This window comes from Fringilla coelebs, assembly GCF_963513975.1.
Source record: "Fringilla coelebs genome assembly, chromosome: 2".
Taxonomy (NCBI): Eukaryota; Metazoa; Chordata; class Aves; order Passeriformes; family Fringillidae; genus Fringilla; species Fringilla coelebs.
The window spans coordinates 87,777,699-87,803,570 of NC_140029.1; the positions used below are offsets into that span (position 1 = coordinate 87,777,699).

The following is a 25,872-nucleotide window of genomic DNA, read 5'->3' on the forward strand; positions in this document are numbered from 1 at the left end:
CAACCATAGCAACAGCTAAATATTTCTTTGTAGTTCCTCAGTAGCTGTCAAATATTGCAGATACCTTTTTTTTGAAAACCTAGTCTTAGAAACCATAATTTCCTTCATAATATTTTTTATGTACTGGACCCTAAAGAAGTAAAAGAAAAAAACTACAGTGCAAAGACACATTTTATGCTTTTCAAAACATCCGGCAGCAATGAACTGGTGCAGAAACATTTGAGTACTATTCAGTAAGCATTTGGTATTTCACAGGCAGCAGCATTATGTGAGCATGAGGTTTTTTTAAGGATCAGGATAAGTAAACTTTGAAGGTGAAGCCAACTCAAGTCATTCTGCAATGCAGAACATGCTTCCCTGTCAGCTGGAAATAAGTAACTGCATGCTTATTCTGCTCCAAGGTAATATCAGTTCATTAATCTATCAGCAGTACAAGTGAAATTTTAAAATAATTTACAAAAATATCAGATAGCCAGAATGAGACGCACCATATCAGAGACTTGGACAAAACAATCATAACAGAGGAACATTTCTAGCAGCTGACAAAGATTTCCGTGAAAGGTAGCAGTCACATGGCTGGATGAAAGTCATTCTACAGATGAATTCATGATCCCAAACAAAGAATGCTACAACTTTAACCCCATTAGCACAAAATTTGAGGGTTCTTTTAAATAATTTCAGAATTAGTAGCAGCTTTTTGTCCATTATGTCTCATAAAACCCAGGAAGCATGTAAGAATAGAAATTTAAGAAGCAGAATTGTCCAAGACAGTTGTCTGTCAAAGTGCTAGTAGTACATAAATTAGTACACAGTGTGATTTTCACCAACTTCCTTAAGCCTAGATCTAAAATGAAGACTGCTTTAGACTTAAAGCAAACCACTTATGTCCTCTGGAGAGCTGTTAACCAAATCATGTAAAAAGTGAAGACTCACAGAAGCTTCATTCCTTGAAACGCCCAACTCTTAGGTATGAATTTCTATGAGCAAACTCATGTTTTGACCTGTCAACACTATTAAAATACCTACTCCTGTAAACATAATTCTTTTAATTGCAAGAAACGGTTGTAACTGTGGGGCTGTTGCAGCTTCCCAGGGGAACCAAGACTGTTACCTTCAGGGTCAACATGATCTCTTGTGTGTCCAGGCAGCCTCAAAGCCCCAGACTCCTTTGCCAGACTGGCAGCACTGTTGCCCCTGAGTAACTCGGGCTCAGCTGCTGTCAGCCACCTCTTACACAACTTTTAATCTGAGCTAGAAAGTAAGACAAGGGTAACAGCCTGAAGGGACACTGGATTTGTAGCTCGCATTTCCATAATGCCTGCCATCACTCAGTCCTCACATCTGAGGATACAAACCCTCCAACCTACACAACCACAGCTAGATGCTCTCAGGATCTGGGAAGAACCTGGCTGCTTGGGCTACAGACAGATGGAAAGTGCCACAAAGTAACCCAAACAACAGAATCTGAAAGTGTAGAACTTCTGCCATCAAAGCCTTCCCTTCCCATATAAGACAAAACAGACAGAAAGAAGACCACACAGATCAGCAGAAATGGTTGAGACGGCACTCGGAAAAGAAAATGATGAGCCATGGTGCATATCACTCGATGTCACAGTGACCACCAGCTGCTGTTTCAGAATGTGTGTAAAAAAAACCCCACAGCTCATGTAACAAAATTACCTGCCCCTAGGTTAGCTTTAAATCACCTTTTCATAGAGCCTGGCTTAACATAAAAGCAAGACACTTCCTGTTCTTAGTTTAATTTTTAAATATTTTCACTACAACTCAACATTTATCAGTTTCTAAATATTTCTGCGCTCTGACCTCAATAATAATTTGCAGCAATCAGCTGCAATTACAGAACATGTGAAAGGCATCTAAATCTCAATTACTTTTGAGTTTCATTCAGTGCATCATTTTCTGGTTTTAAAATATAAAAGGAATGCAAAACTCTAGGAGCCTTGCTTTGAATACTTTTAAAAATGTCCTCTGATGTCAACAAGATAAGCTGCCATGCAGTCTTCCTCCCGCTACGTTCCGTGTTATCTTTCAAGGTGGAGCTGCCACCACTGAACACTAAAATCAAGACAGAGGCAAACAAGCAAATAACAAAATAAGAGGTAGATACATATACTCAAAATAATATATACCCCAATTTTAGTATGATTCTCTGCCCACTCCTCATGCTAGCTGTTATTTTGTTAATCTTAAAATTCCACGTCCCTGTAAATAGGCATACTTTCCTGAATTATCACAATACTACCTAGAGTATTTTGTTGAGCTAACAGGTAATTTTAAATATTCTGGGACGTATTTGTTATAAACATTTTCCTTTAGAATATATACTTACAACTCTCCTTCATTTGCAGTTTTGTTGCCCATTGGTAAAACTATTTTATCGACAGCAGTGTTTCCCCTTAGGCTGAATTAGCCATCTTACACCTTGATCTTTTTAAAAACAACTCGTGTCCTTCTGGTTTCTTGGCAAATGAGATTAATTGCCCACGCTATAAAAAAAAAATTAAAAGAAATTAGGAATTCTACTTTATTTATACTACAGTATATAGTAGTATATATAGAGAGCAATAAAAAATAATCTATTTTTCTAACCAACTTCCTGTTATTTAATCAGTTTAAGGTTTATGATGGTGCTTTCCCTCTGGACACTGACTCACATTCAGTGGTTGACTCGGCTGGAGAGATGCACCCCGTCATGTTCTGCCAGCCTTCTGCCAGATAGGGTTGTCAGGGCTGGACAGAAAGCAAAGCCCCTCCACAGCAAGAACAAAGATCAATGGTAACATCAGTTTGTGTTAACATGCTGGGCTGTAGACTGCAAAGGCTAAAAACATTCTCCATGCCTCACCTGATTCCTCCTGCCACAAAGAATAACATCAAAGAAAGGGCTGGGCATGAGAGTTACTATCTGGGTCATGCTACATAAGGTTGCTCTGGAACGCCAAGTCAACCACCTTAATCAGTAGCCTCTTAAAAAAGACTGCATCTATATGTAAGAATATGTCAAACAGGAGCCATCTATCTTTACTTCAGAAGAATTATCCATGCTTTCAAAATAAAACAGCAGAATATTTCTCTCTGGAGAATAACTACTACAACTATTAGAACTATGAAATTACAATTTCATGAAGTTTATGAAAACTAGATGTAAAAGCTCCTTGCTTTTGATTTCCTAAATCTTTGCTGAAGTGTTTAAAACATGCTAGTCACTCTGGTTTCCATTTCTTTACTCAAATACACGCCTGTATTTTTTTTTTACCAGCTGTACTGCTAAACCTGTTCAGAAAGCCAAGCTAATACCTAATCCAAGCAACTCAGCATGCTTCCAACATTATTAACCATGTTCTATATCATTTCCTAATATGCCAGTTTTACCATATTTCATCATTATTGCTAGGAAAGCAATAGAATCAATATATTACAAATTAGTCTAATAATGACACCTTATGGAAAGAGGCTATTTAAGTTCTCAGTAACATACTTCTTTTAACATACTTCTTTTAATCATTGCATTATGGCTGATGATTTTAGCCATCCATGTCTCCTAGATTTTTCTTCTTTTTACTTAAGACACTTTTCTGTCCACATGTTCTGCAAATTCCTCTTGGACTTTTTAGCTTCACTCTTTCTACTGCTAGCTATGAATACGTTCTCCTGGACTTCAGGAGGGTTAGATTTCTACCTTTCAAACAATTTCTACTCAGCAGACAAACCAACCCTTAGCCCTTAGGCTTATCCTCACCATCCTACTCCCATTGCCCAACCTGCATTCAGAGACATCTACTAGCTTTGTGAACATGCTTCATCGCCTAGGACATAGTGCTTTTATTCCTTGACTTATGACTACTCCTTCTGGTCTCCCATTATTAAGGTCAGGTCTTCCAAAAGCTCCCTTGTTGCCATATCAGTTTTTCTTACCTGCTGCTAAACTTTCTTAACCTTTATACACAGTGTTAACGTGTTATTAGGAGGTCAGCTAATGCTGTCTGCTGCAGATTTTGTATAAGCTTAAATATACAGTTTGAGGGATAATTTTGCCACTTAATGGAAGTGTCTTTTGTAAAGCAGGGCATTCACATGGCCACTTTATGCCAGCTTAAACTGGTTCCTTCTTAACTACCATTTCCAGGCAATACTGGGAGGGGGGTTAAGTGTTTCTTCTTCTTGTTGTTGCATCCATCATGTATCTCTCCACCTTGTATGCTTTATTGAAATATATTGTTGATAGCTCAGGGATCAAACTAAAATTTCCACACTTTATCATTCACTAATTAATACAGCTTTTGTGAACCATTGCAGTTTGTTCTCAGGAGGAAACCTTTATCATCCTGGTAGTCATTAATACTAAAAGGCAATAAATGTGCCCTGGCACTGGTGCTCCTAGATAGCTGTAGATGAGTTGGAAAATAGCCAGGGCAGTACCAGAGGGACACTGAGTAGAGTAGGAAATAAAGTGTTTACTTACACACAAACCTAAACAACCAGTTTTATTCAGCATACTATTGGTTCAAGACAACTGTTAGGATAGAAAAATGGTATAGCCCTAGACAACCAAAAAACCAGGCAGAGCTTCATGCTGATAAGCCCCATTTTCCTGGAAAATAAGATTTTAGAGATCAGGGTAGGTAAGGTATAATTTGCTTCAAATATCTTGATATCAAACATCTCCATTCTTCAAATATCAACCAAGCCTGTGAGTTCAAGGGTATAAGCAGCATTTTTCTCCAAAGTACTAAAAGACCTAAATGATCATAATGGAAAGAAGCTGAATACTAAAACAGAGCTGCTGAAACATGGGAATCTTGAAAAATGAGCCTCCTCTCACTTAGGAAAATTGCTTTCCCCAGACCACTAGACATCAACATGGTCAGAATTTCTACAGTAGTTCTGAGAAAATCTCTGCTGCTTGAACTTTAAGAGCTTTGTTTATCTCTTGGAGAAGAGATGAGAGACTGACAAATGCTAGAGGCTACTAAGAAATACCTGTTAATGCTAAAATGTTAGTCGAGTTTTAGAGATGAGTTGAAGCAAAGGAAAGTTCATTGATTTGGAGAAAAAATGGAAAAGGAGAAAGGGTAATGAAATAGTGTAGAAAGATCAGCTCAGTGTAATGAACTGCCACAGACCTTGCCATTCCACAACTGGAACACTATGCTCTTACTGCAAGGCTGGAGGATGTAAAAAAATATACGTGCCTTTTACAAGTTTTATTATTTCTCAATGGCTTAAACCTTTTACTGAACTCAAGAAACATCAACAGCCAGCCATCAAACACTGCTGCACTGCTCTGCCCCATCATCAGTGCTCAAGTAGGGAGTAATGAAGAGCCTGCAGCACACTGGGAGGGTGCTCCACAGCACTGCAGCTCATACAGGCAGCCTGGCAGCTCCCTCACCATGGGTCCCTGCAGTGCACACTGCCTGCATCAGGAGATTCAGCTCTCTCACCAGCCATACTCCTGGTTTTTCCTCCCAGAGGAGCACACAACAGAGATTGTCTAAGGAAGATACCAGAGGACACTTGTTTCAACAATGGCAGATAACACAAAATCCTGAATACCTCTCTCAACTCCCAGCTGTCATGAACATGGAGGAACACAGCTGGACCCCGAAGCATGGCATGGCCCAGAGAGAGACCCTGATGTTAAAATGGGTACTTCCAAAGAACTGGTTTTGAGGCAGCACTGAGCACATAGGCACAACATTCTTCATCAGGCTATCTATTCATCATCTTCCCATCACCTGCCCCTTCTTGACAGTTCAGTAGCTCCTGTCCTCTGCTTCACCCCACACAAAGGAATTCTTCCTGTCATTGTGATCAGGAATAGTCAGCATAGACTCATTAAATCATGCTTGACCAACCCAATAAGCTTCTACAGTGAAACAGCTAACTGGATGGCTGAGGGGAAAGCAGTGGATATTCTGAACTGTGACTTCAGCAAGGATTTTGACACTGTCTCTCACAACATTCTCACAGACAAATTCAGGAAGTGTAGACTGGATGAGTAGACAGCAAGGTGGAACAGCAGATCCCAAAGGGTCATAATCAGCAGCACAGGGTCTAGCTGGAGGCCTGTCACTAGCAGTACTCCCCAAGGTTTTATACTGAGCCCAGGATCGTTTAACTTATCCATCAATGACTTGGATGAAGGGGCAGACTACTCTGCAGCAAGTTCACACAAAGCTGAAATGAGTGGCCAACACCACAGAACGCTGTGCAGCCCTTCAGAAGGGCCTTGACTCATTGAAAAGATGGGCAGAGAGGAACTTTTGAAGTTCAGCAAGGGCAGATGCAGGATGCTGCGCCTGGGAAAGCATAAACTCACAGAGCAGCACAGGCTGGGGGCTGACCTGCTGGAAAGCAGTTCTGCTCCTTCCAGAGAAGAACCCAGGGTGCTGGCGGACAACAAGCTGTCCATGAGGCAGCAGTGCCCCTGTTGCTAAAAAGGCCAATGGTATCCTGGGATGTCTTAGGGAAAGCAATGCAGCAGGGTGAGGGAGGCGATCCTGCCCCTTCACTCAGACCTGGTAAGGCCATGTCTGGAGTGCTGTGTCCAGTTCTGGGCTCCTCAGTACAGGAGAGACATGGAGCTCCTGGAGCATGTCCAGTGGAGGACTATGGAAATTATTAAGGGACTGGAGCATCTCTCTTAGAAGGAAAGGTTGAGGCCTGTTCAGCCCTGAGAGGGGATCTCATCCATGTATGTAAGTATCCAAAGGTAGGGTGCCAAGAAGATGGATCCAGGTTCTCCTCAGTGGTGCCAAGCACTAGGACAAGACAATAGGCACAAAACAGATGCACAGGAAGTCCCACCTGATTAGGAGAAAGAACTTTACTGTATGGACGACCATGCACTAGAACAGGCTTCCCAGAGAGGTTGTGGTTTTTCCCGCTGGAGTTATTCAAGAACCGTCTGGATGCAATCCTGTGCCATGTGCTCTAGGATGACCCTGACTGAGCACAGAGGTTGGACCAGATGACCCACTGTTTTCCCTTCCAATCTGATCTGTCAGTGATTCTGTAATCTAAATGTCAGCTTTGGGATGAGCTCAGAAGTATATGTACCAAGCAGTGGGCACTAATAATTGCACATGTCTATCAGCTAACTATTCTTACACTACACAATACAGCTTGAAGTAATCCCAAACAAGAGAAAAGAAGTTCATGGTAAGTGCTGAAAACTCAGGAAGACCCTGAGCTACAAAGATGGATGGAGGGAGAATATTCTGAGAAACTTTTAGAGCTTCTGCAAACCTCTGAAGTTGGCCAAGGCAAAATGCTGGCTAAAACATAACTTCCACCTTACATGTGATAACGGGGTCACACACAACTCACCTTGATGTTTATGAAGGTCTCCAATACAAATGTACTACAGTACAGCACTGCTACGGAGCTTCTTTCTCTGAACACCATCTCACACCGGCCACAAGAATTTCCACCAATATTCCCGGTTTTTATACACTTGTCTTGAATAAGACCGACTTGAAAGTAACATCAGAAGCTTCTCCTCTAGTTCTGTACCATCCAAGCTGTGTTGGAATTCAATAAAGCCACCGACTGAGAGCATACCACTCTTCCTCGATGGAGACATATGCTCCAACAGAATCTGCATAATCGCCAGGAAGGCTGAGCTTTTCGAGAGGGCCTCAGATGCTCTGTAGCTCATCTGTGCCTGAAGAGCAGTGCCCCAAATTCCTTTTTTCCATTCCATATGGCATTCTGCCACGTCTTTCAGATGGGCAGTGCTACTGGCAAGAGACTGAACTTCTCCCACCAGAAGTACAGTGCTTTCCTGGTTTCTATGCTGGATCATAAGATGTGAAGTCTACCTAAAACTGCATTAACAGCATAAATATGAAAGCACACTGGGATGAGCTGACATGCAAGCTCAACACACATAAAGGTGTGAAGTCTCCCCATCCATAGAAAACTAACAAAATAGGAATAGTTATGAGATAATTATTTCCAAGGTAAACTTCACTCATTAAATGAACGATCAAAAAACATGTGTAGATGTGGCACATTGACCTTAACATCACATTAATCTACACTGACTGAAGTGTAGACCAGATAAGTTTATTCTGCATTAGAGACTTATTTGCCATGAAGTTGGTGCACGAATGATCTGCTACTTACTTTCTCCAGATTTAACCCTGTTATGCTGTTTGAGGATATAATCTCCAAGCCACTGGAGTCTACCTTCAACAAATTATTTAATCTGGTGTCTAGAAACATGAGTGTAGAGCCTCCACCACAGTAAAAAATGAAACAAGCACAGAAGAAGCAAACCAAGTTCTGAAGTTCACTAGCTATGTTTTTAATTCTCCAGTACTTAGCTGCTAAGTTAAAAATGCAGCATTTTACTAAGAGGTGGTGGACTAATGGCTTTGACATAAATGTTTTGGTTCCGTCCCTAAATCCAATAGGAAGGCACTATTATATACTTACATTCCAGAAACAGTCAGGTCAGCCTGCATAAAGGTGATAACTACTTGACTGACTCAGAACAGCAGTTAAAATTTCTTATTCACTGGGTGTGAAAAGACACGAACACTAAGGCCTGCAGAGCAGATGAAAAGCGTTACCTCCTGATACAGTTTCAGGGCAGAAGAAAGCTTCTAATATCAACAGCCACACACTTAATATGTTAATGAGTAAGATGCAGCAATATATAAAGTAAGAATAAACTCCACCCACCCAGCACTACAGACTCTACCAACATTTTATGTCAGAACTTGGCTGTTTACATGAGAGGACACCACATGAATTAAACCTTCTTCACTGAAGACAGGTAATAAATCTTATGTACAATATCAATTATTAAATTTAAAGTGAAGCAATTATTTGACAGTACTTCCATATCACATTTATCACCTACTTTTAATACTAACCAATCTTCTGTGGATATTATGAGTTACTGCAATGTATCACAACTTTACCTAAGAGTCACATCAACCCCTGTAACTTCTGATCAATAGTACACAAACACGCTTCATTATCAAACATTAAATACAAGAAAAACATCAACCACATTAACAGAACACCATTTCACTACCTTTATCACTGGGAACACAGCTCATCTTGAGCTTGAGAGTCTGTCAAGCTCCCTGTCATTAGAAAGAGCTGCCTTTGCTTGTTATATTAAACAGCTACAAAGTTTCAGGTATCTCTCTCCTACATATATATATATATTCAACAGCAGTTTAAATCAATGTTAATGGTTAACTTCTTCAGAGAATGGTTAAGAGCTCTTAAGCTTAATATTGTATTGCTTTCCAGAAGCACTGGAATGACAATAAAAAACCACAGACATAACCTACTTAAAAAAAATTGTTTCAATATCCAAATGAATTTGAAAAAATGTTTTAGATGTATAGAAGAATCAAGAAAAACACAGCACCTTATAAAATAGAACTTGCTGCTTTAGTAGTAAGTTCTGATATCCCCAAGACTTTTTTTTCAGGTCTATGATGTAGTAACAGGTACTGTCTACAAATGGTTTGCACAGATTTCCCATAAGCTGCCTGCTCTTAACCTAAGCTCTCATTATAAAGACAGAAAAAGGGAGAAAATATCCAGAAAAATGAACCTCCCACCAGGCATTTGCACCTCACCATGTCTTTCTTTAAATCATTTAGACCCCGGTCAAAACGTGCTGAGCGGTTTCATTACAACACTGCAAACAAACATAACATATTCATGCCATAATTAAGCAACAATCTTCTAGGCTAGGTCAGCCTGTCAGGATGACTGCCAAGAGTCAAAGGTGATAAAGAAGTCTGAGCTGTAGTGACAGTATGGAAGAGTGCTTCAGATTGGAAATCCACACAAAACTCACTTGCTGTTTTCAAGACCACCTTTAGCACGGTCTTCAACAACAAGATTGTGATGCAATTTTACTGAAGGCACAAACAAAGCATGTGTACTTGTGACAATTTCAACGAAGAACAAATCAAACGCCACACTGCTAAGAAAAGCCTGCAAAAATCAATGAGCTAATGCAGCCCAGCACACTTTGGAAGATGCCATTCACCTCCGGGAGAGGTTCTCCCATTCACTCACCAGGGAACCTGGCAAACCAGCAAGTGTTTTGCGTAGTCATGTGTAAAATTAGATTTCTGTTGTGCAAGCTAACATTCTACTAATATTTTCATTCACAAGAGACCAAGTGCTTAATTAACATTTATACCAATTCTCAAGCTATTTACCGACACAAAGGAGGTGGTGACTTGATAGCATGGTTCCTTAAACACAGCCCTAAACACAAATATAGTTTTTGCTCCTCTCTACCACATTTTTTACTATTTAAATTTGCAACTTCTCTTCTACCGCAAGTAATAACTGTCTCAAAAAAACCCCCAGCAACAACAAAAAACAACCCAAGGGGAAAAACCAACCAAACAAAAAAATCCCAAGCAAACAAAAAAGCCACTACAGCACATGTTTGTAAGAATGAGGAGAACAAGTATTGCTTTCCTGTGATCATTTGTTCCAGTTTGCAGTTTTGCCTTTGGAAACGAGCAGAGGCAAAGGAGATGCAGTACCACAGCATAATGCAGAATGATCTGTAGCAATGCCTTAGTTTTGCATCTAAAAGTACAGCAATGAGGTTGTAATTACAGCTCTCAGCCACCAGACGTTCCACCTAAAATCATATATTGGGTTCCTGTGGTGGACTTGGAGTTAATATTCTTCACAGTAGCTAGTATGGGGCTTCATTTTGAATTTGTACTCAAAACCGTTGATCATCCTAGAATGGCTTGGGTCGAACGGGACCTTAAGGATCATCTAATTCCAACCCCCTGCCATAGGCAGGGACACCTCCCACTAGACCCGCTTATTCAGAGCCCCATCCAACCTGGCCTCGAACACTTCCAGGGAATGGAGCAGCCACAGCTTCTCTGGGCAACCTGTGCCCATGAACACCAAGTTGCTTTTGTTATTGCTGAGCAGCGCTCACGTAGAGCCAAAGCTTTTGCTGCTCCTCACAGACCGCATCAGTGAGGGGGCTGGAAGTGCACAAGGAGTTGGAAGGGGACACAGGCAGGACAGCTGACCCCAAATGACCCAAGGGATATCCAGCCCATATGGTGTCATGATCAGCATGTAAAGCTGGGGCTAGAAGAAAGACTAGAACACTGGTAACCATGGCATTTGTCTTCCCAAGCCACCCTAACACACGATTGAGCCCTGCTGTCCTGGAGCTGAGCACCTGCCTGCCCATGACAAGCGGTCAACAAATTCCTCATTTTGCTTTCCCTAACAAACTGCCTGTCTCAGCCCACTGTTTTGGTCACTTTTGTCCTCCCAATTCTCTCCCCCATCCCACCAGGGGACAGCGAGTGAGTGGCCACACTGGGCTGAGCTTCCAATTGGGGTTAAATCACAGCAGTTGCTTCTTAATAAACCCTACAAAAAACAATTTATTTCTGGAGGCATATCAACTAGCAAATTTTGTAAGTTAACACTGTCACCATCTTGACAGACACTCAACTTTACTTCTTCCTAAGTAATTCAAGAGTGCCAAAACTGCAACCCATCGTACTTAAAGCAAGAATAAGCACCCATAAAGGCAAGATAATTATTCTTCATAAAATAAAATCTTCACCAGATAACTATACTTCATATTACTTTTTTGAATGGTTACAACTTTTTTTGAATGAGCCACCAGCCAGAAAAATTAAGCTATTTTATCACAGAGCTTTAATAAGTAGCAGACTAATTCCAGATCTATCAGTTTATCCCACTATTCAATAGTGAAATAAACACTATACATTCTTTCTTTCCCAATCAAGTATGTTTTACATTACCCACTAAATCCCATCTGTGTACAGTTGGTTAAAGCATCTAACGCGTTACTAATCCAGGTTAATTTGATATCTCAATTAGTCAGCCTACTATTGAAAACTATTCATACCTGAGCACTGCTGTGCTTACTATTTGCCTTGAAATTCTCAGTAAAGGAGAAGTAATACAGCGAAGTTCAAGTCCTGTCTATGTGATAACAAAAATCTAAAAAGTCTCTAAGAAATAACAGATAGCTTACTAGCTGTCAGCATCGGCTCAGCATCCCTTCCGGTATGGAAAGGTTATACCTTGCTTCCTTAAAAATGAGCAAGTACTTTGTTCTAATTGTTAGCAGGAAAGAAAATATGACTGTTATACAACTACTGAATAACGTCCAAACTTAAGCTCCTTGTTCTCCTTGGGGATCCTGATATAAAGGAAGTAACTTCTACTGGCATCTCCCAAGAGTAACTCTTCAGACAAGACAATATAGGCCATGCTTAAAAAAAAAGGCAAAAAAACCCCAAAAAAACAAAAACCCCACACAAAACCCCCCACGTTTCTAAAGTGCTGACCATGAAAACATTTTTAAAAATTATTAAGGAAACCCCCAAACTACTGATTCCCTTACTTGATTGCAAAAGTAATATGAAGATGAGTTACAAATAGGTTTTATGTCACAGTTGAGATTTAAAACTTGCTCCAGTTTGTAAAAAATTCAGGAGAAATAACCCAACACTTTGAGGTTCCATAGATATTTCTTTAGATTTTATTATGTCACTGCAAATCCACTGTCAAGCAATGCTGGTATCAAAAGTGAAACTAACTGTACATTGCAAACTGAAATCAAAATCCTTTTGTATTCCAAGGAAAACTACATACAGATATTAAATTAAATTACAGATATTCAGCAATAAAAGAACACCTTCAGTTTTCCATCATGTTTCCATGTTTAGCAACTTTATGACTTGTAGAGGGCTACTTGAGGTAAAAATCATGTAGAGAAACCTAGTCACTGAAGCCATCTTCCCAAAAATGTAAAATACACCAGCAGTAACGTGTACCATAGCCCAAGACCACAGACCAAGCCCAACAAGTTGATTTTATCAAAGAAAAAGATACCAAGACACCCACCAACTATCAGACAAAACATCAAGAATTATCCAAGTTTGTTTTTCACACCTCCACTCTTTCTTTTTTTAGAGATGAGAATTATCTCTACAATTACACCAGCTACACCAGGCCCAATCAAAGAACCCCAGTACTTCAGAAGCTTACATTCAGAAGTACTTACATTCTCTGAAGCTGCATCTGCTCCCATTTGGGGGGGGTCTACTCTAAAGTAGGGAAAATAACCCACTCCTTGCCAAACAGGAAAGGTGATACAAAGAAAAGTTTAACATTTGACAAGTATCCAATCAAGAATACTCCATAACACAAGTAATTTGAAACCTTTTTAGAAGAGTCAGGCAGTAAACACCACCCTGTTGACAACCCCCATCATGCAATTAAAAGTCATCAGAAATTATGGTGTTTGAGTTTTTAATAAAATGAATATTTTTAAAACACGGGCCACTATCTCACCCTTTCAGTTCAATTTATTTTGCAGTTCACACACCTAAATTACTCTTACATATCCACTCGCTTCATGCAACACAGTAAGAACATTAAGTTTTCTTTGAAAACACCACTTTAAAATTACTGTTTTCACTAAAAACTCAAACTTTTAAATGTGTTGGTGGTTTTTATTAATAAGTCTTGCAACAGTTTAACAAAACAACATTTTTTCTAAACGGTTTCCCAAAAAACGAGACAGTCCTTTATATAACATAAGAGGTACAGGAGTGGTGGGGAATTGAATCTAAACTTAAGTTTTCTACAAAGCTAACCCTGTTTTAAGAATTTTATAGATTTCAGCTGTCTCTTTCATATTGATAGACAACATGAGGAGGAAACACATTAATCATATTTCATTCTGTTTCAACAGTGGCTGCTGTGAATTCACAGACAGGACACCTGCACTTAGTAAAATACAACTTCCTTTATATGAGGAAACACCTACACGCCGATTTAATCATATAACCCCCCCTTCCCCGCCCCAGACAGGGTGGGCTTGGTGGGGAAGGAGGCGAGAGCGAGCGCGTTTTGGGGAAAAAGCAGGGGCTGTCGGAGCAAAAGCAGCCCCGAGCCGGGCTTCTCCAGCAGCAGGAAGTTTCCAAGGGGCCTTGCCGAGCATGCGCCATGAGCTGCACGGGTTCCCTATGTGGCAAGAGTGCAGAGGCAACAACCAAACGAATAACAGAGACAAGAGATCAAGAGCAACAAGCTCCCTCCCCTCAGTATTCCTGCGGCCGCCTCCACACAGCCCTCCTTCCCCAGGCTGCTCTCTTGGCCCGGGCCCTCCCGCATCCATCGCGGGCAGCTGGGATTAGAGAGTCTGGCAACCAAACCTGCTACTGGAGAGGGAGGAGAGGAGAGCGAGAGCAGCTCGAAAGCAAACAGCGGAGTGCATAACCTATGCCTCCACCTCGCACGTCTCAGGTGGCGGCGGGGGAGCAGCAGCGAGCACACAGCTTGTCCCCCCCGCAACTGGAAGAGGGGATGGGGGAGGAGGAGGGGGGAGAAAAGAGGGATGGAGGTGGCACACAATGGCTGTCTGTGTTTGTGGGGAGGAGACGGCCCACAACAGCAGCCAGGGGTGGCGGGGGGGGGGGCTCAGGGCTTCTCCGTGACCCCCCATTCCGCATCCCAGATACACCGAGGTGAAGGGTGGCGGGGGGAATCACTGGGGATCGGGATATTCCCATGTGTTTGTATATGTGTGTGCGTGCGTGCCCTTCTTGTTTCGGGAGAGAGGTAAAAACGGGCAGAGATATTGGGGGGAGGGGGAAAAGAGGCTGTGAAGCGCCCCCCAAGCTGTGGGGAAGGGAGGAGGTGGAAGAGAGACCGGCTACCAGCGCCAAGCTGAACGAAAATAGTTATTTCGTCTTATGCCTGTTTTCTGCAAGGAGTCCCACCCGCACAGAGCTCGGGAACGAACCCAGGGAAACGAGGGGGGGAGGGAGGGACTGAGGGGGGTCACAGGCGGCACTGAGAGGGAGGAGAGGGGAAGGGGAAGTCCCCCACCTCTTTCCCGAGCCCGCCGCGGGGGCAGGCAGCTCTCCCCCAATATACACACACAAATACCTGCTCCCCCCCAAAAAAACAGGGAGGGCTCCCCTCCCCCCGGGAATCCCAGGCCCCTCCTCTCCCTCGGCGCGCTCCACCCCCGGGGCCGGGAGGAGGCGGGGGGGGGACAACCCCGGCCCCCCCCCGCCCCCCAGGCCCCCCTCAGCCGGCCGCCCCGGAGCGGGCGGGCGGGAGAGCTATGGGACTCGCTTACCCTGGTCTCCGGGCTCCTGCGGCGGTTGCAGGACGCGCTCCAGCTCGGGGAAGGGCAGCTCGGGCAGGTCCAGCAAGGCCCCGTAGCGTTCGAGGAAAGAGCAGACAACGGCGAAGTTGGGCCAGGAGCCCGGGCAGCGCGGGCCCGCCGGGGCAGGGGGCGGCGGGGATGGGGCCGGAGGAGCCGCCGCCGCCGCCATCTTGGACCTGGGGATGGAGAAGGAGCTGGGGAGGGGGAGGGAGGAGGGGGCGCTGCCGGGCCGGGCCGCCACTATCCCACAATGCACCGGGGGGACGATGAAGGCAGGGGAGGGCAGGGGGCGGCGGCCAGAGCGGCGCGAGCCGGCTCCCCTCCGCCGCGCGCGGCGAGGGGGAATGAAAACAAGGCGGGGCAGGGGCGGGGGTAGATCCCCGAACCGACCAATCAGAACGGGCGGAAGGAGGGGCTGGCAGGGAGCGCTGCCCAATGAGAGCGTGCTCCCATTGAGGCCCCGCCCCCTCCCCTCGGGGCCGGGAGGAGGCGGAGCCTATCGGGGCAGAGGGGTCGCGCGCGCGGGGCGGTGAGTGGGGCGCGTGACGGCGTGAGGGGAGCGGGCGGGAGGGCGCGGCCGTGGCGGGGCTGTGCCGGTCCTGGTGCCCCGTCACGCCAGGCCGTGTTTGGGTGGTCCTGAACTGCGCCTTCCCTTCCCAACTCCCGCCCTCCACCCCTCCCACGGCGCTTCTCAGCGTTCTCTGTCCTTGTCTCCTTGCTTCTCTCCGTTGTATTCACAAAGTGCTGTTCCCCCTCTTCTCTTACTACCAGGTCCCCGTGACCTCCCCGGTTAACTGCCGTCACAATGCAGTTGCGCCTTGTGAAAAGAAATTGCCGAATTCCCAAAGTGTGTTTTCCTCTTTCGTGAACTTGACACCTTCCTCCTCCCTGCACAGTTGATCTAAACTTCCTTTCTGTTTGCCTTGCTGATGTCAGTTTTTAATCCTGACCTTCCTCTGGCTGCCGTATCCTCTGGAATGGGAAGTCGCCCGCCTGCTGACCCTGCTCGCAGGCAGCGCTGGAGAACCACGTTGTCTTGTGACACCTTACAGGAATTTGTTCTGCCCAAAACTTCACGCACACCGATTTACTCTTCCCCTTGTATCCTCTGAAGTCTCAGGTTGCCCCTTGGATTTTGCAAAACTTCCTTTCTTTCTGCAGCGTCTCAATAAAATACGATCTGGTGCACTGCTCTCGTTCACCTCTTTTGTTCCATTTGTTGCTGGTTACCTCCACAGAAGAAAGGTGTGCTGGCAATCTTAAAGTCCACCAGCTTACCCAACTGCAATTCAGCTCTCAGCTTGCTTCCGCTTCCTTCTCGGCTACTTTTGTCTTCTGCCATCCTTATCCACTGCTTCGTTCCTCTCTTTCAGTGTAGTCTCCTGGCATAAGCGTGCATTTTGCCTCCTTTTAAGTTCTACTTCCTTTATTTCTGATGTTTTTAAACTCTCATGACATTGCTTGTAGAGTCCTGAGCCATTTCTGCTCATCTCTTTGTGTTTGGACTGCTGCATTTTGCAGAAACTGCGATTTTAGGTTGTACTTACAAATAATTTAATTCGAGGTCTCTTTTGATCTTAAGTGTTAATGTGTATTTTAATACTTTACATTTCTCACAGTGAATAATTAAAGAAGTAATTTGTTTGAGAACTATTTTCCTACTCCTCAGTGATTGGACCATGCTCTACACCCAAGGATGCTCAAAGTTTCTATCAATGAGTTCATTCTCACTCTAAGATATTATTATTTATTCTAGTGGCCTGACCTTACTGATAATCTCTGGCAGTATTATGTGAAATAGTTTTAGAGGTTAAATTTTTATATGTGCCTTGTAAATTGGGTTGCTTCATTTCTGCTATTTACTTATTTTTATGCTGTTTGGAAAAGATAGCATGGAATCCTTGCTCTCCCATTTGCAGTTTGTGCCTGGTTGATTGCCCAGTTCCAACCTTGTGATACTGTTTGGACTGGGGAAGGTGATATTCCTGATCATCTTGTTGTTCATTCACTTCTGTTTAACCTCCAGGTCTAATTCTACCATTTCATCTAAAAAGTAGCACAGGCAAAAATTATTTTCATTCTTCAGAGGCAGGTTCTGGCTGCTTTATTCAGCCTTTACTCTTTGATTTCATTCTGTTGGGACTACTGCTGGTTATTTCTTCAGCTAGAATATCCCTTCAGGCAGACCTTTGGAAAAATAATCTTACATATCTTTGTTTGAATCCATTGCATCGTGGATGTGTGATGAGAGAATCTAGACTGTATTAATCCACGCAAGTTTTAGTCCCCTGTAGGTGCTTGCTTTGCTTCCTGTTTGACAGGACACATGTGCCACTAACTTCACACAGGAATGAGAAGGAAAAGAATTGCCCCACTGTCCTGTGTGAGAAGCACCTCTGGCAAACTCAGTCCTGTGCCAAATCCAAAGTAATGCACTTTTTCCTTCATGCAGTGTTTTGGGTGGGATACTGAGATCTGCTTCTGGCAATCAGTCCAAGGAGAGCATGTCCTGTCTGGCAGTGCTGCATCTTTTGTAGCACGTGCAAGACAGGAAGGGAGGCTTCCAGGAGGACTCTCCTGGAAGATAAAAAGATTTATCTTTTGCAAGGGCAGAGCCTTTAATCTGTGCTGGCAGGGTTCATATAATGAATTTAAGCTAATCAATTCCTGATGAATGTAAACAATTAAAAAATAAAGGGTGAGAATCTGTGCATCTGGAAGGATCTGCCACAGAGATCTTCTGGATTAGGCAGAGGTGGACCTCTTTTTACTGGAGAAACATCAAGTTTTCTTCCAAGTGTGGGTTTCAGAGCGCATGAATTGGAAGGGCAGAAAGGTGACCCTGCCCTGGAGATGTGTCAGTGGACTGCCACGCTAGTCCAAAGCACTTCCAGGGTATCGTCACCCTGTGATTCCTCTCTTTCCATCCACTGCCAGAATCACCACAGCAATCAGACTGCAGTACCTGAGGGACTGTGAGGAGGGAAAAGCTTCTGTGGGGAGCTGGCACAGGGGCTTGTGAGGCAGAGCCCAGCAGTGATTGTGGAAGCAGATCCCACCATCCCTGCAGCACTCACCAAAAAGCAGTTGGGATACAGGGGCACTGATAAGGCTCTGTCAAGTTCCAGGCAACAGACGTCAAAGGAAGATGTGTACCAGTGGTTGGCTGCTAAAGGAAAACGGAAGAAAATAAGCAGAGACTTAGAAAACATGACTGAAGGGATGTTTATTTAATCTAAATTAAATAAAAGAAAAATACTGTGTGAAATCCTCAAGAAAAAGAACAAAAAAAAATGTGAAAAAGACAAAGATTAAGCTGTTCTACTTGTCCCCAACAGAAAGGATTAGAAATAATGGATTTAAGTTGAAACAATGAAGATGGAGGTCAAACAATTAGACAAGTTCTTATTTGGATGTATAATCCTGGGAGACTCGGTCTCTGTCAGCAGTGTCTGTGAAAAGGCTCAACCCTTTTACATCCCTGAAAGTCTTGTTTTCTGTAGCAATGTGACAGTGACACTCTTTGGTGGCTTTACTGTTGGGTTTGTTTGGCATTTCCTTTTAACCTCATTTACCACTTTATTGGTAAAAGAAGAAAGTGGCCAACAAAATAGTGCAGATTTCTGATATTGTAGGAAATTATTATCATCCTCATTGTTCATTTAAGGGAGAAGATTAAAACCTAGATGTGAGAGGATATTCTGGGACCTGATCCCTGTTGATAGTTTTAAAAGTTGAACATCCAATACTTGAACAGATTTAGCATGTAAAATGATTTGCACAAAATCCCCAAGAAGACTGGTAATTCATCAGATCTGCTGATCCTCAGTTCAAGTCTGTTGTCACAAAACCACGTGGATAAAGTCTGTAACAGCATTTCCTTCCTAACTCCTTGGGGCGAGGACAGAATTTTCCGTTTTTATTAACGTGCTGCATATGTTGGCCTGATGTTAAGTATTAAATATCCTTTTTCCAGACTTTGGTTCCACTTTGTGATGTCTTCCCCTGAAATTGCTTCCCTTTCTTGGGGTCAGATGAAGGTGAAAGGCTGCTCTACAACATATAAGGACTGTAAAGTATGGCCAGGAGGAAGCCGGACATGGGATTGGCGAGAAACCGGGACTAACGTAAGTTTGCTGGTTAGTACCTTGCATTTAAAACAGGACTCTGAGAATGGTCTAGAGAACAGTGTTTAAGTTCCAGCCAGAAATTTCAGTGAGCTGCCTTTTTCATGCATCTAGCCTTTAGATTTTCCTGGTGAGAACTGAGTGTCTGTTTTGGAAGTGACTGTGGAGGGATCAGAGGGCTGCAGTCCCACTGTGTCCTACACGCAACAGGATATAGCAAGTGTTGCCCTGAGTTCTGACAGTCACCCTCACCAGACAACTCTCACACACCTTAGAGCTCTCAAGCAATATTCCTCATCTGTTTAATAGTGCAGTTGTCATAAGATGCCAGTAACAACCTCTCTTCAGACTGTGTAAACAGAAGTTATCTTGAGTGAGATAGGAAAAGAAATCATGAAAAGTAAAAAAAAAAAAAAAAAAAAAAAAGTAACTGACCTTGCATGTTTGGAAGACAACATTGCATGTGGTTTAGTTTTTATCCTTTTCCTTGGGGTCCCTTGTACATATTTCAGAGGAAAAATATGCAGATACAGTGTCTCATGCACTATTTTCTCTGTGAAAAGCTCATGGTCTGGCTAATCACACAGTGACTTCTCTTGGTAGCCAGATATTAAATGCTTGCCCTTAAAGTTTATGTGTAAATGCAATCAGAATTGAATGAAAGTACATGAAACAGTATTGATGTTTCTGATTTAGAAGCAGTGTAGCAAATATTGCAATAGGAACTTGATGTTGATAATTCTCCCCATATTGTGACTTGCACTAGGATAGATGATTGGCCAGGAAAAAGAAGTTCCACACTTTCAAAGCAAAAGTTAAAGCACAAAATAACAATGTAGTGACCAGGCCCAGCACCTGCAGCCGTATCCATGCAGAGGATGCAGCTCTCTTGGATTCATTTTCACACAGCTGAAACACAAAGCATTTGGGTTTGCAACTTCATCTATAATCTATGGGAGAATAGAACTTTTTTAATCCGTCAGAGTTTAGTTTATGCAGAATATATAACACCCAGAGAAAGGTGCTGCTGTCATGCAAAGATATCTGCACCTTGCAATGAGAAAGGTAGCTGTGTATGTAACCTTTTAAAATGTATTTCATTTATGGCCTAGTTATTAAAAAATAAGTTTTCCCTGGCTGTTCAAAGGGCTGGGTTTTGTGGTGAGAGTTGCTGTCTGCTTGTTTGACAGTATCATTTTTGTGCTTTATATGCACGTGGCTGGAGAAGCAGAACAGGTAACAATGGCCAAAAAGTTCCCAATTAGTTCTCATCCCAATCACATTTTTATATTTATTCCAACCACTGGAAAATTTTGGTTTCAAATTATAGGCACTTACTAAAATTTAAGAGGCTGTGCTTTCTTTTGAAAGTTTCTAACAAGGAATATCTTCTTGTCACAAGTAAAACATTTAAATCCATAAGTTTTTAGAGGACTTGAAAAACAAGTCAATGTTAAATTAAAATTGGAGGAGAAAAATAGTTGGGTTCTCTGGAGAGGCAGGTTTTCTGGCATCCTTTTTATTTAATCAGGAAGTAAAAAAATACATATCTAAAGTAAGGCCCTATGTAGGTCACCTGTAAAGCTCCTGCTTTAGGTCAGTTCTAGCCTTGCAGCTGAGGAGTGAGATGATTTTCTTTTAAAATAAATAGCAAACAACAAATATTAAGAACAGAACTAAGCTTTTTCTAGACTGCATCTCCAATGTTGAGAAGAACTGTCAAAAATTTAATTTTGTCAGCACTGGAAACAGTAAGATTCAACAGCTGCATTTTCTGCCCAGTTTTTTAAAGATGGAGTTGTTTGCCTACTTTCCTTAAGCTTGTTTTTCCTGGAGGTAGCTGGAACTGAAGTGTGGAAAACAAGCAGTGCTGGTCATGTCCTACACTCTAGTTGGAAATAAATTGCTTCCTTTCCTCCTCTGCTGTCACACTGCTGTCTAGTGAAGCATTTTTTCATCAGGAAAATTGTATAACTGGCCCTGCAAGGTTCTGCAACTGAGCACTAACAGTTATTGTGGCCTTAACCCTTGGGGATGAATGGCACTCTCTCTCCCTGACTGGCTGCATTTCAGTGCCATCTGCTAATGGCAGATGAAAAGACGTAGGTATTGCTGAAATGAAGGCCAGAGAACAGAGCAGGCAAGAAAATCTGCCGTCAAATCAACAATGATACAGTTATTTCATCATGTTACATGTTTCCTGTAGCAACATTAGTTTCTTACTAGCATCAAAGTGTCCTGTGTAACCAAAGAAAATCCTTTTGTTCCATGGCTTTAAAGTCTCAGGAGTGCTTCTCGCATGACAGCAAACCTTCCCCACAATTCTGATTATTGTAATTGCAGTAAAATATACCAATTCTTCTTGTCTAAGTTTTGAGTCTACTTTAAAAACCCCGAAGGAAAAGCATTGCCTATTCTGTCATAAACAAGTACTTAGAGTGATTTGGTCTGAGAAAGCTCTGCCTATTCAAGTGAGTTCTGCATTCCAGGTGTGGACATGGAATGTACATGGACCAAGGGGAGCAGAGCTTTTGGTGCTGGCAGCCCAAAGGGCCAGACATGTCCTGGAGTGTGTCAAGCACAGCACAGCTGAGGGAGGTGCTTGTCCCACTCTGCTCTGCACTGGAACAGGCCCACCTCGAGTTCTCTATGCAGTTTTGGGCACCTCAGCATAAGGAGGACATCAGACTGTTACACTGTGTCCCAAGGAGGGTGATGAAGATGCTGAAAGGCCTTGAGGACAAGGCTTATGAGGAGCAGCTGATGTCATTTGGCTTGTTCATCTTGGAGAAGAGGAGGCTGAGGGGTGACCTCATCACAGTCTACACTTTCCTGAGGCAGGGCAGTGCAGGCAAGGTGCTGATCTCTCTGGTGACCAGCAGTAGGACCCATGGAAATGCAGTCAAGCTGCAAGGGGACGTTCAGATGGGGTGTTAGGAAAAGGCTCTCCACCCAAAGGATGCTTGGGCTCTGGAATAGGCTTTCTCCAGGGACGTGGTTACAGAGCAAGCTTGTCAGAGTTCCAGAAGCATCTAGATGATGCTCCTAAGTCGTGGTTTAGCTTAAGATAGTCCTGTGAATGATTCTCATGGATCCCTTCCAATCTGAGTTGTTCTATGATTCTGTGAACTTGGAGAACCATAAAGGTGAATCATCTCTGAAATTTCAGACATCAGCCATGCTAAGGACATTCTTGTGGAATAAGTTTAATTCAGTCATTGGAAGTGGCACTGTACCATGGAAGGCTTTTTTCACCTGCAACTTTAGGAGCTCATGTGTTTGTTTCTGCTGGGAAGGTCTTACTTGCTCCATTCTCCATGAGTCCACTGTGGCATTACCTACTTCAAGTAAGAAACTCAGACCTCTTGAAAACTTCAGAACTTCAGAATTCTACTTAAAAAAAGCGGAGGAGGGACAAATAATATTTATGTTTTAAAAATAAAAATACACACCAAAGAGGGGCCAAATTATAGCCACAGGATGTCCAGTATCCTGCTTTTGACTACATGGAGATATACAGAAATCCAGGAGGAGAATTAGGGTAACATAATAATGTTTTATATTAACATTACAGGTGTGTTTATGCATTCATATGTTTAAAGCATGATAGCAGTAAATGGGTGTACTTTTTAAAACATCTGTTAATGTGCTGTGTAAGTTCTTTCTTTCTCTGAGGCATTTGGATTCAAATACTCTTTTCTCAAAATATAGAATAGTTCAGAAATCCAAGCTGTTAACTGAAATTAAGCTACCCAATAAATTTCAGTCCTCTTTAGTAAGATTTGCAATGTAAACAAGAAAATTATTTAATAATTTTAATTATCTGAGGAGTTCTTTGTATTTAAAGTGAGTAAACTTTGGCTTGCCACCATCTTTCTTTCAAGTAGATTTTGTTATTTTGAAATCAAACAGCAGTATTGTTGCTATTTATTGCTTTCACCTTAACTGTTAATATTTATAAAATGCCAGAAGTTAGACATAAATATTTAAGAAATTTGTAATGCATCTTTTTGGTTTTAAATGTTTAATAAGGAATTATAATCTTGCCATCAATCAATTAATTATCATCCTTCATCTGCATATTAAACACCTTTTTCAGTTTCTAATGTTATCCACTGTGTGTAGGTACAGAAGAGGCTTGTGTTACATTCTGGTTCTGCTAATTTACCCTGCTGCTCTGTGTTCAGGACACACAGACACAGCTTTCCTGGTTGATGCTGTCAATACACAGACTATTATTTTCCTTCCCTGACACTTAGCATTCTCCAGGAGTGCAGCCAGCTGACCTTGAAGAAGTCGTCAAGAAGGGTGTTAAAACTGTGGTGATTGGTCGTGGCATGAGTGAGGCTTTGCAGGTAGGTTTTTGTTCTGTGACAAGCATAAAGAGAACCGTTTGTTTTCCCTCTCCCTCTGATTAGGAGGAAAAAAATTAAATCGATGATGCTTCACTGGGAGCGAAAAAATTGAGGATCACTGTGAATGAGCTCCTGTCAGGGGTCCCTCAGGTCCTAAAAGAAACATTATTTGAGCTCCTCTGAATTAGTGTCCATGTCAAGCAGTAAACAGGTTTATGTTCTGCTACAGGAGCAAATGAAACAAGAATTTTTCAGAATGTCATTAGTCCCCTCCTCTTGCAATAGGTTATAACTGGCTCTCTAGCCTGCTGTAAATACTTTGGTAATTAGGCATTCTTGTCACAATTGTTGCCAGGGTGTCATTTCAGCAGATAAACTAGCTACAGAAAGCTCAGATCAGAAGTGCTGAGTTTTACTTGGTGAGAAGCAAGTCTTTAGCTTTCTGGTGGGATGAATAACACCTTCTTCAGATTAAATTCCTTTAGTTCCAATTCTATTTCTTGTTGTAAGAGAGGACTGCATTTTAAAGTGTGCTTAGGAGGTAGGGGAGCTATGTGTATAAAAGTAGCTTTATTGAAGAGAAAAAAATTAAATCAATCTTAGACCTATCTGAGCATTGTCATTTTGGCTACTGGCAGTTACTTAAGTCATGTTTAACAAATGGCATCAGTGTCTGGTTTTCTACAAGTCTTACAGTTTAAGGGGAAAATAATCTGATTCTCGCTTTTGTGATTTCCTTTTCTCTTCCGAGGTTCCAGCATCCACTGTGGACTATCTGAAGAAGAACGGGATTGACGTGCTGGTGCTGCAAACGGAGAAGGCTGTGGCGGAGTACAATGCCCTGGCTGCGCAGGGTGTCAGAGTGGGCGGGGTCTTCCATTCCACCTGCTGAAGCGCAGCTCATTCCGCCTTCTCGGCCCGCGGCCGAATCACGGACACACCTCTGCTGGATCAAATTGCACTCAGCGGAGTGTGAACTTACGTGCCAAGGCATTTGTGCACTGACCATCGAAAATGCAAAGACAGTTTATTAGTTCAGGATTTAAACAAATCGAGGGCTCACAAAAGCCGGGGCTGTTAATGTAATTAAATCGTTTAATTACAGAATCATTTCCATGTATTGTTGAGATTGACCTAATTTTTCTCTGAAGGCCATCCATAGTCTTGTTACTTAACTTTTCACCTGTTCACTAAATAGGAAACTGTGTTTTGAATACTTTTATTACATTACTGGCTACTGGAATGCAACCATAAAAGAGCTGATGAGCACAATAAAATGGTAGATATGAAGTGGTGGTAAAGAACCACTTTACCACCACTGGATAAATAAGTTAAAAATAAAATAAATTAAAAAGCAAACCCAGAGCATAGAACTTTACCTCCTGCAGGTGACCTTAGTCAGGGTATTTGCCAATTTGCCAATTTATGAACGTCACATAATAGAGCACTTTTAAATTTTTCATTGAGCCAGAAAAAGGGGGAAAAATGTCAGCAGGGTATAAGCATAAAACCTGGGCCTTAAAGAATTTTCTTATTAATTGCCAGTTTTGATGATTGAGCTGCCTAATACATATCTATTCAGAAGTTCTTGCACACTTAAAATAATCAGAAACGTGTGTTACAAAACTAGATTTTGCAGCATAAAACGTTGATATTTAGGAAATCAGTCTGAATTGTGCTAGCAAGGTACTGCTGGCAAGCTGGGGATGCATGTGAGACTTGTTACTGGTCATCATTATCTGATGATTTAAATGTTGTGCCAACAAACATTATTACACTGAAGATTCAAACAGTTCTCTTGGTTGCTGTTCTTGGTGGGCTTCTAATATTGCCAGTTACAAGTTCTATCTAGTGTAGATTTTTTTTCTCACTAGGCTCACCGTTTCTTGTTCTGTGCATATTAATTATTTGTGTATTAATGAAAGTACCAAGATGAAGCTGTAAAAGCCCTGAGGCACTTGGAGCTACCCAAGCAGTAGTAGAGAGGCTTAGATTGGTAGGAGAGCACAGTAACTTTCCCAAGACACACAAAATACTACATTCTTTTTCTGCTATTTGCTCTAGTAATCATTTAGAACCTTTTATCTGATAGAATACGAAGTGATGTAAAAGCAAAGGGAAAGTGAGTACTTGAAAGTTTTATCGTGCAGTCTCCTAATGACAGCAATGTTTT

General features: G+C 42.3%; 2 protein-coding genes across 4 annotated transcripts in view; one reads left to right on the forward strand and one right to left on the reverse strand.

Moving 5' to 3' along the window:
- The window catches only part of RSF1 (remodeling and spacing factor 1), a 60,028-nt gene extending 44,487 nt beyond the window's left edge, over window positions 1-15,541 (reverse strand). Inside the window, exon 1 of the mRNA XM_084227070.1 lies at window positions 15,188-15,541. Within this exon, the coding sequence (XP_084083196.1) occupies window positions 15,188-15,386 (199 nt within the window). The 5' untranslated portion in view covers window positions 15,387-15,541. The remainder of the gene's footprint in view (window positions 1-15,187) is intronic.
- A 153-nt stretch (window positions 15,542-15,694) lies between these two features.
- AAMDC (adipogenesis associated Mth938 domain containing) lies at window positions 15,695-25,379 on the forward strand. Of its 3 annotated transcripts, none has more exons than XM_084226923.1 (4): window positions 15,695-15,746; window positions 19,194-19,356; window positions 23,604-23,699; window positions 24,451-25,379. In XM_084226923.1, exons 2-4 carry the CDS (start codon window positions 19,213-19,215, stop codon window positions 24,589-24,591), a joined length of 381 nt encoding a protein of 126 aa, XP_084083049.1. In that variant the 5' UTR covers window positions 15,695-15,746; window positions 19,194-19,212; the 3' UTR covers window positions 24,592-25,379. The 3 variants fall into 3 exon arrangements, with proteins under 3 accessions (XP_084083049.1, XP_084083051.1, XP_084083050.1); XM_084226925.1 differs by having other exon boundaries at window positions 19,194-19,344; window positions 24,458-25,379; XM_084226924.1 differs by having other exon boundaries at window positions 19,194-19,344; window positions 24,451-25,377.
- Window positions 25,380-25,872: the final 493 nt, after the last annotated feature.